General features: G+C 33.7%; 1 protein-coding gene across 1 annotated transcript; it reads left to right on the forward strand.

Annotated features, from left to right (window-relative positions):
- The first annotated feature begins 6,890 nt into the window (after positions 1 to 6,890).
- On the forward strand, positions 6,891 to 11,005 carry LOC127087516 (betaine aldehyde dehydrogenase, chloroplastic). Its single transcript, XM_051028410.1, has 15 exons — positions 6,891 to 7,097; positions 7,208 to 7,276; positions 7,369 to 7,465; positions 7,661 to 7,867; positions 7,965 to 8,080; positions 8,156 to 8,260; positions 8,341 to 8,513; positions 8,590 to 8,763; positions 9,114 to 9,424; positions 9,565 to 9,635; positions 9,783 to 9,973; positions 10,222 to 10,355; positions 10,474 to 10,571; positions 10,664 to 10,759; positions 10,850 to 11,005. Exons 1-15 carry the CDS (start codon positions 6,897 to 6,899, stop codon positions 11,003 to 11,005), a joined length of 2,199 nt encoding a protein of 732 aa, XP_050884367.1. The 5' UTR covers positions 6,891 to 6,896.
- Positions 11,006 to 13,050: the final 2,045 nt, after the last annotated feature.

Genomic DNA, 13,050 nt, shown 5'->3' on the forward strand with positions numbered 1-13,050 from the left:
GTCCTCAGCTTCTCGGACCCCCAATTTAGAGAAAGTAATGCCTATCCACGACATACTCGTGTGACATCAGTAACTCCAAAGAGATCTCCACTGAGTGGGGGATCTCATGTCAACTCTTTCAGCACTAGTCCTTCAAAGCCAACATGACTATACCACCCTCATATCTTAGATTGCACTCAATTTCGGGTTAGAACATATCTCGCTACACAGAGATCACCAAGCACAACAAACAGAGTATCACACCATAATATATACAAACACACAATCAAATATAAAAATGTATACACAAAAAAAGTTGGCTAAACCCACTGAGGACTACTACCCAGCAGAGTTGGCACTTAATTTCTATAGCGGTAAATTCATGACCATCAAGCTATGGATAAACTTGACATCAATCAAACCAGAGTCGCCACCACGCTTTTATTATTTCCAAAGGAAAAGGGAAAAGTACGAACAAAACCCAAAGATAAGAAGTTTTCAAATCAAAACTAATAAAATGTCAGAGATTACAGGTAAGGGGGTTAGTTACATAGAGGGAAGGTGTTAGCACCCAAAGTGTCATAGGTACTCATAGGGAGCCATTTTTTGTGTGGAAGTGTTTTGGTCAAAATGATGTTTGATAAAATATAGAGTGAGGGGATGAGAAAAATAATTCATTAATTATATTTTTGTGTTTGACAAGACCTTCGATCTTATGTCTACATACCAACATAAAAATGAGGGATCAAAACCCCGTAGTTCGTGGTAAAAGTTTCAAAGGAGTTGGTGAATTGATTTTAATCAAAAGTTTTAACAGAAAAAGGGTACAAAAGGCCAAAGTTTTGAATGGGGTTGTTAGTTCTTTTTGTCTTTTTGAAATTAAAGTTAATATGGTTAAATTCATTCATAAGTTTGATTTAAGATTTTTTTAAAAAAAAATTCAATGACATAAGACCAAAGTTTCTAATCATTAAAACATGTCTAAGTGGAAAAACACAAATAAAGAAGGTTTTGAAAAGAGGGAGAGATTTTGAAATTAAAGAAGTGGGAGGAGATGAAGGAACTACCCTAGGCAGAAATTAAAAGTTAAGAGTTGAAAATATCTTACCAATGGGATGCAATCCAACAGACAACAATGTCATATAGAAACCCATTTTCCTTTGGACTTTAGCAAGCAACAAGCATAAGCAATATCCAAGCAAACCAAATGAAGACCAAGGCATCAAATATATATTTCCATAATATCCAAGCAAGCACTCCAATAGCTAGCAGTCTTCAATGTCTTCTAATTTATCAGATGAGAATATTCTTTGATCAACTTAGAACAATCATCAGACAACAACAAATATAACAACATAACAATTAAGCACAAAGACAAAATGTCAGATGAATCAAGGGTTCTCACGGTCTTGCATCAGATGAAAAGCACAATCAAGGATAGCTCAGTCTCAGAAAAGTGGCATTGGCCAAGTCCTTGAAGCATAGGGAAATTGCCTATTCTAAGTCCAAAAGTTCAGATCAAGTCCAATAGTCCACTAAGATGTTTTTTAGGATATTTGTTGTTATTAGGTATTTTAAGGTCCTAAGACCATAAACAAAAGAAAAGCAAGCAAACAATATATACAACCACAAGATAATGGCTCAAATGAGCAAAGTGAAAAGGACTTAAAACATAAACAAGTTGCATGAAATGTAAATGGCAATGAACGATAAAGGTACTGAAATTTAAATTGCATTAAGTAAATGACTTGAAAGTAAAGCAATGTTAATAAGAAGTTAGTTAATTGTTAGTGAAGAGTTTTAATTGTTTAAGTCATTCTTTAGAGAACACTCAACCATTCATTCATAAGTATGAGTAAATGAACCAAGACATCATCCATGAGAAGGGATCCAACTTGGATAAATCAACAAGTATGCCACTAGCTCTCATGAAAGGAAAAAAGGTCAAGTTTTTACACAATGCCATAAAGAATGGGAGACTTACAATCTCACTTATAAGAATGCTATGCCTTTTTGAACAAATTTAGCTCTATGTTAAGCAATCGTAATTGGACTTATGTAGAAGTCACAACCATCTGAGGTCGGGCAATAAAAATATAGGTGTTAATGCATGTTAGAGATTTGGTACAAAGAACCAAACTCCTAAAACATACCACACACTAAATAAAAGGGAGGGACCTATCTCAGTCAGGCTCATGTTCATTCATCTTACACAAGGTCATTGATGAATCAACTAGCATTATACATGAAGAGAATTCATTTGTCAATGATGGATTCGGAAAGAATAGGGATGAAGATGAAGACGGAAGGGGAAATAGAAACCCAAATTTATCATAGGAGGATTTCATCTTATCAATACTATCCATTCATTTTGAGAGATGAAATGTACATTTCATCAATCCCCTAAATCCAATAGTATTGGTCAAATAAAAGTCAAATCAATCATGATCAAGGTCAAACAGAAAGTCAAACATCACAAGATCAAGTAAAATGGCTCAACACAACTTTAATAAAATATTCAATTAAAAACCAATTTTAAAATGAATTCAAATGCATTTTTAAATGGACAAAACCTCAAATCCCTTCAAAACACCAAATAAATGGCCAAGTGATTTATCCTAGGTCAAACAAGGTTAAAGGACCTTAAACAAAAAGTTTTACAATTTTTGAAAAGTCAGAAGTATTTTAAAACATTTAAAAGCAAGTCCAAAATCATTTAATTCATAAAAAATATCAAAATTAATCCAAAAAACGATTTTATTTCACCAAGGCGACGTTTGTGAAACGTTTTACTTTTAGTCTTTTTTATTTTTGTTTTATTTTCTTAACAATCGTAGTGCTACTAACGTATTTCGTGTGTGTGTATGTGCAGCTCAGGATCGACGTTGACGCTGTTTGATCTTAAAATTGAAAGAGTCGCATGTGCTATCAAAGGAGTAGTCATGGAAGAAAATATAGATCAAGGGATCTTAGTTGAAGATCGACCACTAATTTCTTTTGACTCTGAAGAAGAAACCATCATGATAGTTATACCACCCATAACTATAGGGGATTACTATAAAAGAACCAATGAAGGACTAATTTCGAGAGGGTTTGTACCGACATACTTTGCTAACTTTGATATTAAGAATTTTGTACTTTCAGGTTTAAGATAAAATTTGTTTGAGGGAACGCGATTAGAGACATGTGGGAGCATCTTGCACACTTTTTCGAAACAACTTCAATGTGCAAACCAACCGATGTCACTCAAGACCAGGTTAAATTAAGGTTGTTTGGGTTCTCACTGATTAGAAGGGTGGAATATTGGTTATTTTTCTTGCCAAATGGAATAAATCAGACTTGGAAGGAATTGGAGGACAAATTCCTAAAAGATTACTCACTACTTCTCAATTTACCGAGTGTCGAGCAGAAATTGTGAATTTTGAGCAGTAGGAAACTGAGTCACTTTATGACTCCTGGGAAAGATTTAAACTTTTATTACGCAGCTGCGCAAATCACAATATTAATAATATGGAGCAGATGCAAAATTTCATCAAAGGTCTTAAGAGTCAGACACGCATGTTGTTGGATACTTCTGCGGGAGGCACTATCCGATCAATGACTGAACCACAAGTGAAAGACCTTATTGAGAAGACGTGTATGAATGAGTACCATTCAAAAAGCGAAAGGTCAGTAAAAATCAAAATGGTGGGCACGCCTAAATGTATGTTAGTTGTTGATACCCATACTGCTCTTTTAGCTCAAATTGAATAGTTAAATAAAAAGCTAGTTGAAAACAGCTTAGGTAAAGCTAACGTGAGCCAAGTACAAGCACTTAGGTGTGATTTTTATGGAGGAGAACATGCAAATGGAAGGTGCTCTTTGGAAGGGTCAAGTGAGGAAGTCCAGTTTGCTAATTTTCATAAGAACAACCCGTATTCCAACACATACAATCCGAGTTGGAAGGATCGCCCAAATTTTTGTTGGAGCAATAATCAAAATGCAAATGTCAACCAAGGTACGCAACAAGGCCAACAAGCTCCATTTCAAAGGAAATCGTCGCAGTTGGAAGAGACCTTGCAGAATTTATTAAAGTCACTAAAAGTAGCTTTGATCATGTAAATAAGAACCATGAAATAGTGAGTAGAAACCATGATGCGTCTATCAAAAATTTGGAGATGCAAATTGGTCAATTATCTAGACAAATATCTGCTTTGCCAAACTCAAGTGGAGGATTTACTGGTAACACTGTAGACAATCCTAAGAATGAATGATGCAAGGCTGTGGAAACAGATTTTGGGGTAATTACTGAAAAGGGTGAAGCTGAAATAGTTAAAGAGGATGTGATTGAGAAAAAGAAGGTGGAATTGAAAAAGAGAAGAGTGGAAATCAAGGTGACAAAGAGGAAATAGGAGTCACCCTTGATCAACTTATAAATAAAAGCTCTCCTTGGAGGAGAACAAAGAAGAAAATCTTGAGTGAGCCAAATCCAGAATTACTGGATTACATAAAACCACTATACCCCATCATTAAGAAGAAACTGGTACATGAGGATGAGGCTGGAATGTTTGAAAATTTTAAAGAAATATAGACAAAAACTTCAGGTAAGTATCTCGTTCAATGAAATTTTAGAGTTAATTCCCAAGTTTGCTAAGTTTATGCAGGAATTGTTGAAGGGTGGAAAGTAGAAGTTGACTCAAGAACATGTAAATATGATAGAGAAAGAGGAGATGGCAGAACCTTAAGAATTGTGACCAAGGATGAAGGATCCAGGAAAGTTCACCATCGCTTATACCATTGGTGGGGTGAAGATCCCACATGCTTTATGTGATTTAGGGTCGAGCATCAATGTCATGTCGATGAAAAAATTTAAGGAATTGAAGATAGGAGAGATCATACTGAGCAACATGACACTCACTTTAGCCGATTCATCTGTTACGCGTCCGCTTGGTATTGTACAAGACGTGCTAGTTCATGCCAATGGTTTAACATTCCCTGCAGACTTTATGGTGATTGACATGAAAGGAGATTCAGGAGGATCGGTTATTCCCGGGCGCCCACTCTTGGCAATTGGGAAAGAAAAAATATATCTGGGAATAAGTGAACTTGTATTGAAATTCAATAAGGGAAATATGGTATTTAATGCATATGAATGGAGGATCTAGATACATGCTACCAATTTGAAGAAAAAGGTAGTAAAGTTCAAACAAGAATGACAATAGAAGTTTTCACTGGCGTGAGGGTATCCCCTGCACCTAATGTTCCTTAGGTATGGCTCGTCAAGCTAATGACGGAAAAGAAGCGTAGGATGGAAGGCAACCCATCAGTTATAACCAGTTTTTTTTTTGAAAATTTTATTTTATTTTTATTCGAGACCGTCCAAAAGAGGAATTAGCTACTCGAGCATGATCCTTCCATGACGATCTATGATTCTTTAATGAACAAGTTGTAACTGTGTTTTTTTTAGATTTGCAAGTTTACCACTTTAGCATTGAACAAATGATCCAAAAGAAACTTGATCATCTCAATAACAACTAGCAACTTGAAGGTAAAGGATGATAAAATAATCAACGGACTTGTACTCAACCTACATATACCTCATCTAGTAAGGTTTGAGCAAAAAAAATTCATTGTTCACTTTTCTTTCTTTAACGAGTGTATCCATGCATTATTATTTTATTTGGTTTAATCTATTTCCGATTAAGCTCATCTAGTTTGACTGACACACACTGAGTCATGTTTTTGTTTATAACTTTGAGCCTTTTTAAACCACCATGTAGTAATAGGTATATCCATTGCTAACCACTTTGAGCTTTAGCCTTTGTTTTAGTGAAGTAGCCTAAAATTCTTAGTCATATGACTTGAAAGATCTTTTCTTACCACCCTCTCTTTAGAGTTAGGTATAAGTATAGTTCCTAAAGTGTATGAAAAAGATTAATTTTGGGGTTGCTCTTGGAAGTGAGCAAAGTTTTAAGTTTGGGGTTGGGGTACTAGAGAATATTGATCAAAATTTAAAAACTTATGAGAAAAAAGAAGTGGAAAAAGACACTTCTTCACAAAAAAAAAAGAGAAAAAAAAAGGAATGAAAGTATAAGAAGGACCATAGATCTCTAGTACTGTAAAAAAGGAACAAAGATGTGTGATGATAGAAGGAGAACTAGGAACCTAACTCGAAAGATTTAAACCTACTTGAAGGTGTGGAAAACACAAGAAATGGGGGGGGGGGGGGGGGGGGGGGTGAATTGGGTTTTAAAACAAAAGCTTTTTACCAACTCAAAAACATCACACACTAGTACAAAAAGAATAATATAATTTGTAAATTTACACCCGTTTTACAAAAAAACGGGTGTAAAAAGCAAATGCGGTGGCAGTTTTGTAAATAAAGTCTTATTTTGAATTTTAGTACGTAACAATAGACACCCTATTTTTAAATAACGGGTGTAAATTCAAATATTATTTATTATCAACTCTATATTACACCTGATATTCAAAAAAAGGGTGTAAATTTAAAAATAAAAATAAAATATTCGTGCCTTAAACAATAACTTTTATTATTCTTATTTGTTTAATCTTAAATTTTCTTAAAAAAATAATAAATTTTAATATTAATATATAACAATAGACACCCTATATATAAAAATAGGGTGTATAATTATAACAATATAAATGACTAAATTTATATTAAACCCGTTATATTAAAATAGAGTGTAAATTTTGGAATATTAATATAACAATAGACACCCTATATTTAAAAATAGGGTGTATAATTATAACAATATAAATGACTAAATTTATATTAAACCCGTTATATTAAAATAGGGTGTAAATTTAGGAATCCCTAAGTACAATTTATCATTACCGCCTAAAATATAACCCTGACTTCTCATGTTCCAAAACAATAGTAATAATGGGAGACGAGTCACACACACAGAAAAAAGATGGTGTTTGACGGAGAAGCCGCGTCGTCGCTGGTGAAGGAACTGAGGGTGAGTTTCAGTTCCGGTAAGACGCGAAGTTACGAATGGAGAATATCGCAGGTGAAGGCTCTTTTGAAAATGATGGCTGAACGAGAGGATGAAATCGTTGATGCTCTTCGTTCTGACCTTGCTAAACCGCCACTCGAAACGGTCGTCTACGAGGTAATGTTATCTTCATGCTTAAGTTAATTCAAATCATGAAAGTTATCTTCCTCAATTACAGAGTAAGTGTTGTTCAACTCTTAATTAACCGATGCGATTTTGTTTTGCAGATTGGTATGTTTAAAAACTCATGTGAACTCGTGCTCAGGGAATTGAAACAATGGATGACACCAGAAAAGGTTATTTTTTACTTTAATTTCTACATTTATATTGCTTATATATATTGTTAGTTTATTTGATATATCATATGAAGTTTCTTTAATTATTTCAGGCTAAAACTTCAATCACAACTTTTCCGTCTTCGGCTGAAATCATACCTGAACCACTTGGTGTTGTGTTAGTCATCTCCGCGTGGAACTATCCATTTTGTAAGTCGACTTGAGCCGATTGGATTGACTTATTTGAATTTATCTGTAATTATACAAACAACATATAGATAATTTATATGATAATAATCTATATGTTAGTATTAAAATGTTTTTTAGTTGATATTTTCAGCTTATTGTTTCTTTGATGATGATCTATGAAGAATATAATATTAGTATTATTCTTTGTCTTTCTAGTGTTGTCCCTTGATCCAGTTGTCGGAGCTATAGCAGCTGGTAATGCTGTGGTTCTAAAACCATCAGAAATTGCTCCGGCTTCATCTTCACTGCTGGCGAAATTGTTAGGGGAGTACTTGGATAACTCGTCTATAAGAGTTGTGGAAGGAGCGGTGGATGAAACTACTGCCTTGTTGCAACAAAAGTGGGACAAAATTTTCTACACAGGTTTGTCTTGTTTGTTATTATTGATCTGTTTTTCATGGATGGCTGCGAGTTTTGAACAAAAAATGGTACTAGCATAAGTAATTCTTGAATATATCAGGTAATGGAAAAGTGGGACGGATAGTGATGGCTGCTGCTGCAAAACACCTTACACCAGTTGTTCTTGAACTTGGAGGAAAATCTCCAACTGTTGTTGATTCAAATGTCAATTTAGAGGTATTGAGTAAGGCCGAGTTTGTGTTGATTAGTTTGAGTTTATCTATTGACTAAAACCGTGTTTGTATTCACAAGGTTGCTGCAAGACGGATCATTTCTGGCAAATGGGGCTGTAACAATGGACAAGCCTGCATTTCTCCTGATTATCTTATAACAACAAAAGAATTTGCTCCGAAATTGGTATGAAATTTTCTTTGTGTAATCAAGAGTTGTAAATCTTTGTCTGTGTGTATCTAATGGTTGGTGCTTCTCATTTCCAGGTAGACGCGTTAAAGACTGAATTGGAAAACTGTTTTGGAAAGAACCCAATAGAATCCAACGATTTGTCGCGCATTGTGAACTCTAACCACTTTGCTCGCTTGTTAAAGTTCTTGGACGACGATAAGGTTTCTGGCAAGATTGTTTATGGAGGTGAAAAGGATGAAAGCAAATTGTAAGCTCTCATCTTGTTTCTTATTTTGAGTTTAAGATAGTGAAATTCAATGGATTTTGACACAAGCAAATTACAGGAGGATTGCTCCAACTATTTTATTAGACGTTCCACAAGATTCTCTGATAATGAGTGAGGAAATCTTTGGTCCATTGCTTCCGATAGTCACGGTAAGAATAAAAGCACACAAAAAAGAACTCATTTTATGTCATTTAGTTCAAATTTCATCTGTCTTCTTTGGTTATTTTTTACAGTAAAACTTCCAATGCCTGATATGAAGCTAGAGTTTTATTGTTATAAGTTTGTAACCATTTTGATTTCCAGTAATGAGTTGATGAAACTTGAAATTTTAATCATGAAGTACTGCTTATAGCTTGTAAGTAGTTGTTTGGCAAATTGCTCTTTCATGAACTTTCTATTTCAAAACCATGCTGTAGTGTTACTCTCTAAATTTGCTGTGGGTAAATAGTCTTCTACCTCTTACTTGCTTTCAATATTACTTGATGAGCATAGGTTTTCATGTTGTATCTTACCATTTCACTTTAGATAAATATTATTACATTAAGACCTCATTTGGTTTATAAACTTGTATTATAACTGCAGATTTGGTTCTGCCAGAGCCGTAAACCGGCGCTACATCAGTGATTGTGTGCCTTTGAAAATCCGCATACAAGCATCGGCAGGTTTTGTTAGTGCCAGCGCTCTTGGAATGGCCTGTGGTCCTGCATTAGCTGGCTTACTGCAGACGAATTTTAAGATTTACAATGTTACATTTAATCAAGATACTTTGCCAGGGTGGGTTATGACTATTGCTTGGCTTATTTATTCAATATGGCTGTGGATCTCTTTTGTGGAACCTTCTCGTGAATTTGAAGAGGACCGTAAAACAGATAAATCTCAGAAATCTAATGCTGGTACCTCTACTGATGACTTTTACTTTTTCTATTGTGATCTATCAAGATAGTTAATCTGTATCATGCCATCTCATTGTTAATCATTATAGAAAATCATCTATGACTGCAATATATCCTTGCACTATTTTCATTCTGTAAAGCTCCAGAGGAATCTCGTCAGCCAGCCACTTCAATTGGATCGGCATATAGACTCCTTACACCTTCTGTAAAGGTTTGTGAGCAACTCTAAATGTCATACTATCAATCCACTAGATGTTTTGCAAGTTATTTATGTTCTAATTGTTTGATCTTGCAATTCACAAAGTTCCAATTGAATTCAAGATAAACGGTCCTGACCAAGTTTACTTAACATCTTCAGGTTCAATTATTGATATATTTCATGCTCAAATATGTGATGGAGATTTTACTAGCAGAATCTAGTGTCATCACAACATACTACTTTAAGTGGTCAACTGGCACAGTTGCCATTTTTCTTGCTGGCCTTGGTTTGACAGTTCTTCCTATAAACATAATTGTTGGAAGCTATGTAAGCAACTGGTTTGACGACAGGTAACATATAAGAAAAACTCATGTCTCATTTGATTGCACCCTTAGAAGCTTATCTAGACTTTGTAGTAAGATGCATGATAGTAAATTTTGAACTTCAATAGACAAAGCAATATAAAGATCCAAGTGATTATGATTTTCAATATAGATTTCTTTTGCAAGATCAATTTAGAACCTTAAATTTGTTGAAAATTGAAATATTATCCTTAAGAAGCTAAAGATATAACAGCTTTCTATTGATCTATTTGTAGGCAAATTCTGTTGGCATCAGAAATCATGGTTTTAATTGGCATAGTCTCGGCCTTTCATGTAATCATTCCATACTCTGAGCTGCAGTACATCTGTTCAGGTCTTCTCATGTTTGTTTCTGCTGAAGTACTTGAAGGTAACATTTTACTAGTAATTTTCTTTTCTATTTTTGGTAACTGCCGAAATTGAAAAAGAAAATTCCGATTTTATAATTGCAAGTGATATATTTGTAAGTTATCATTATAAACATGTAGTATATTTATTACTGAATTGCACTTATGGTGATAAAATTATAGTTGTACATGCTCTGAACCAACTAAAATTGTATGTGTTTCTATGTCGAGTGAAGAAAGTTAGTGTTGGTACAAATTTTGTGAAAAAGGAAAAAAGTTTGTGATGTTGTTGTTTTTGGTGGCTTTAATGTAACTAGGAGTTTATATGCAGGGGCATCAACAAGATAACGGATGGGCATGTGGATATTATGTCATGAAAAATATGTTTGACATTATTGATGCTTGTATTGTTGAAAGATTCAATGAGGTATTTTATATTACATATATTTAATGAAAAACATGTAAATTATTGTTTTAACATGTAGTTGTTTAATTTATTATATGTTTGAACTTGCAGATATTCACAGACACCTCATCATATGAAAAAGAGTCAATTGATCACATCCGACAACTTTGGGCTCAATTCTTTTTGCAAAAGGTTGAAGAGCAAGAGAACCAGGAAAAGAAAGATTTAATGACAAAACAGAAGCGATTAAAAAAAACTTATATATAGATATATTTTTGTTCCATGAATGATTTATTGGTACAAGTTACATGAACAAAGTGGTTGAATTTTTTTTTTACATGAATACAATTTTTGTTGATGTATGACTTGGTGCAAGATTCTAAAGATTAGAGAAATGTTTGTTTTGGTTATTTTTGTTTTTTATTGAATATCCAGGAATATATAAAAATATTTGGTTTAATGAAATTTCAAATAAAATATTTTTAAAAAAATTGAGATATTTTACACCCTTCATACACAAAATAGGGTGTAAATGTGTTAAAATTAAATGTAATTATAAGATATTTTACATTTGATATATCAAAAATAGGGTGTAAATATTTGTCATTTTACACCCGTTTGAATTATAATAGGGTGTAAATTCGTTTAACTTCAATGTATGTAGGTGACAATTTACACCCGTTTTATATTAAATAGGGTGTAAATGTCCTAAAATTCAATGTATATATCTACCAATTACACCTTTTTTTATCTAAAACAGGGTGTAATAGGTGACAATTTACACCCGTTTTATATTAAATAGGGTGTAAATGTCTTAAAATTTAATGTATATATCTACCAATTACACCCTTTTTTTAAATCTAAAATAGGGTGTAATATATTCTCTTTTTACACCCGTTTTAGAACGGGTGTAAATTCTTCATACATATCTCACCCTTTGAATTTACACCCTATCATAACGGGTGTAATATGTATAAAAAACGGGTGTAAAATCTTCTTTCTGCACTAGTGACACGACAACAAGAACAATGAGAGAAAGACACAAGGATTTTTATCCTGGTTCGCTTGAAATCAAAGCTACTCCAGTCCATCCGCTAAGGTGATTTCGCCTTATACACAAGGACTTAATCCACTATAGCCAAATAGATTATATAAAAATCAAAAAGAACAACTTTCTTTGTCTTCTCAAGGATCCGACTAAAACCTAGTCTGCTTAAGAAAATACAAACAAACAGTTTGAATACAACTTTTTGTGTTATAAGTTGCTTATACACAAACATATTTTACACAATGAAATAATAACACTTAAAGAAAAGAATACACAATTTTGAGAGTTTTTTCACGTAGAAAATAGTCTTGTAAAAATTGTTGTAGCAACTTTCTTCAAGTCTCCAAGTCCTACTTATATAGCATAAGAAAGGGACCATTGGAGGGTAAATCGAGGGTACCAAAAGAGCAGTTGTCCACTAACGAATTAGTAACAGGTGTGAAGAATAGTATTGTCCTTCGCCCACGTTTTCAAGTAGTGGAAATAATATCTTCGATTCGTACCATGTACTATTTTATCAAGTATCCTTTGATCTTATCTTCAAATTCATTGGCTTTTGATGAACAATTGATGAAGCATGAAAAGAAGAAACACAAAGCTGAAATCAGAATCTTTAGTCAGAACCTTGATCACGTCAGCGTGTGACTTGAGATCTTCAGAGTCTTCATCTAAGTAACACAACTTTAGAAGCTTGCCATTCTTCAGAAGCTTGATAACCAAAGTCACATCTAGAAGCAGAAGCGGAGAGAACATTGCAACAATAACATAAAGTCTTTCTAGAACTTCTTAGGAGTGAATCAACGCAAAAGCAGAAAGAACATTGCAGCAGCAACATGACATATTTCAGAACTTCGTAAGAGTGAATTAGTGCAGAAGTAGAAAGATCATTGCAGCAGCAACATGGCATCTTTCAGAACTTCTCATGAGTGATTCAATGTAGAAGCGAAATTTGGAATAAATGTTCAGAAGCTAATGAAGTTCCATGTCATAAACTCATAATCAAAATTGACTGTTAAAGATACATGATAACAAACCATTAGAGTACCAAAATTATTCTCCCACAAATACTACATTATTATCATCAAAACTCAAAGGTATAGATGCAGAACCAAACTTGTTCTAACAATCTCCCCCTTTTTGATGATGACAAAACCATGTATTTTTATGAATAATTTTGTACATCATAATCACAAAAATATACATAACAAAGAAGCACAAACCTCCCCCTGAGATGTAAAATCCTAAAAAGATAAAATCAGAATGA

This window comes from Lathyrus oleraceus, chromosome 1 (assembly GCF_024323335.1).
Source record: "Lathyrus oleraceus cultivar Zhongwan6 chromosome 1, CAAS_Psat_ZW6_1.0, whole genome shotgun sequence".
Lineage (NCBI taxonomy): Eukaryota > Viridiplantae > Streptophyta > Magnoliopsida > Fabales > Fabaceae > Lathyrus > Lathyrus oleraceus.

Excerpts from the sequence above, each read along its gene's own strand:
- LOC127087516 (XM_051028410.1), top strand. The coding sequence starts at position 6,897 with ATGGTGTTTGACGGAGAAGCCGCGTCGTCGCTGGTGAAGGAACTGAGG. Across the intron at positions 7,466-7,660 it reads CGCGTGGAACTATCCATTTT|TGTTGTCCCTTGATCCAGTT; the intron begins GTAAGTCGACTT and ends TTGTCTTTCTAG. Across the intron at positions 10,760-10,849 it reads TTGTTGAAAGATTCAATGAG|ATATTCACAGACACCTCATC; the intron begins GTATTTTATATT and ends TTGAACTTGCAG.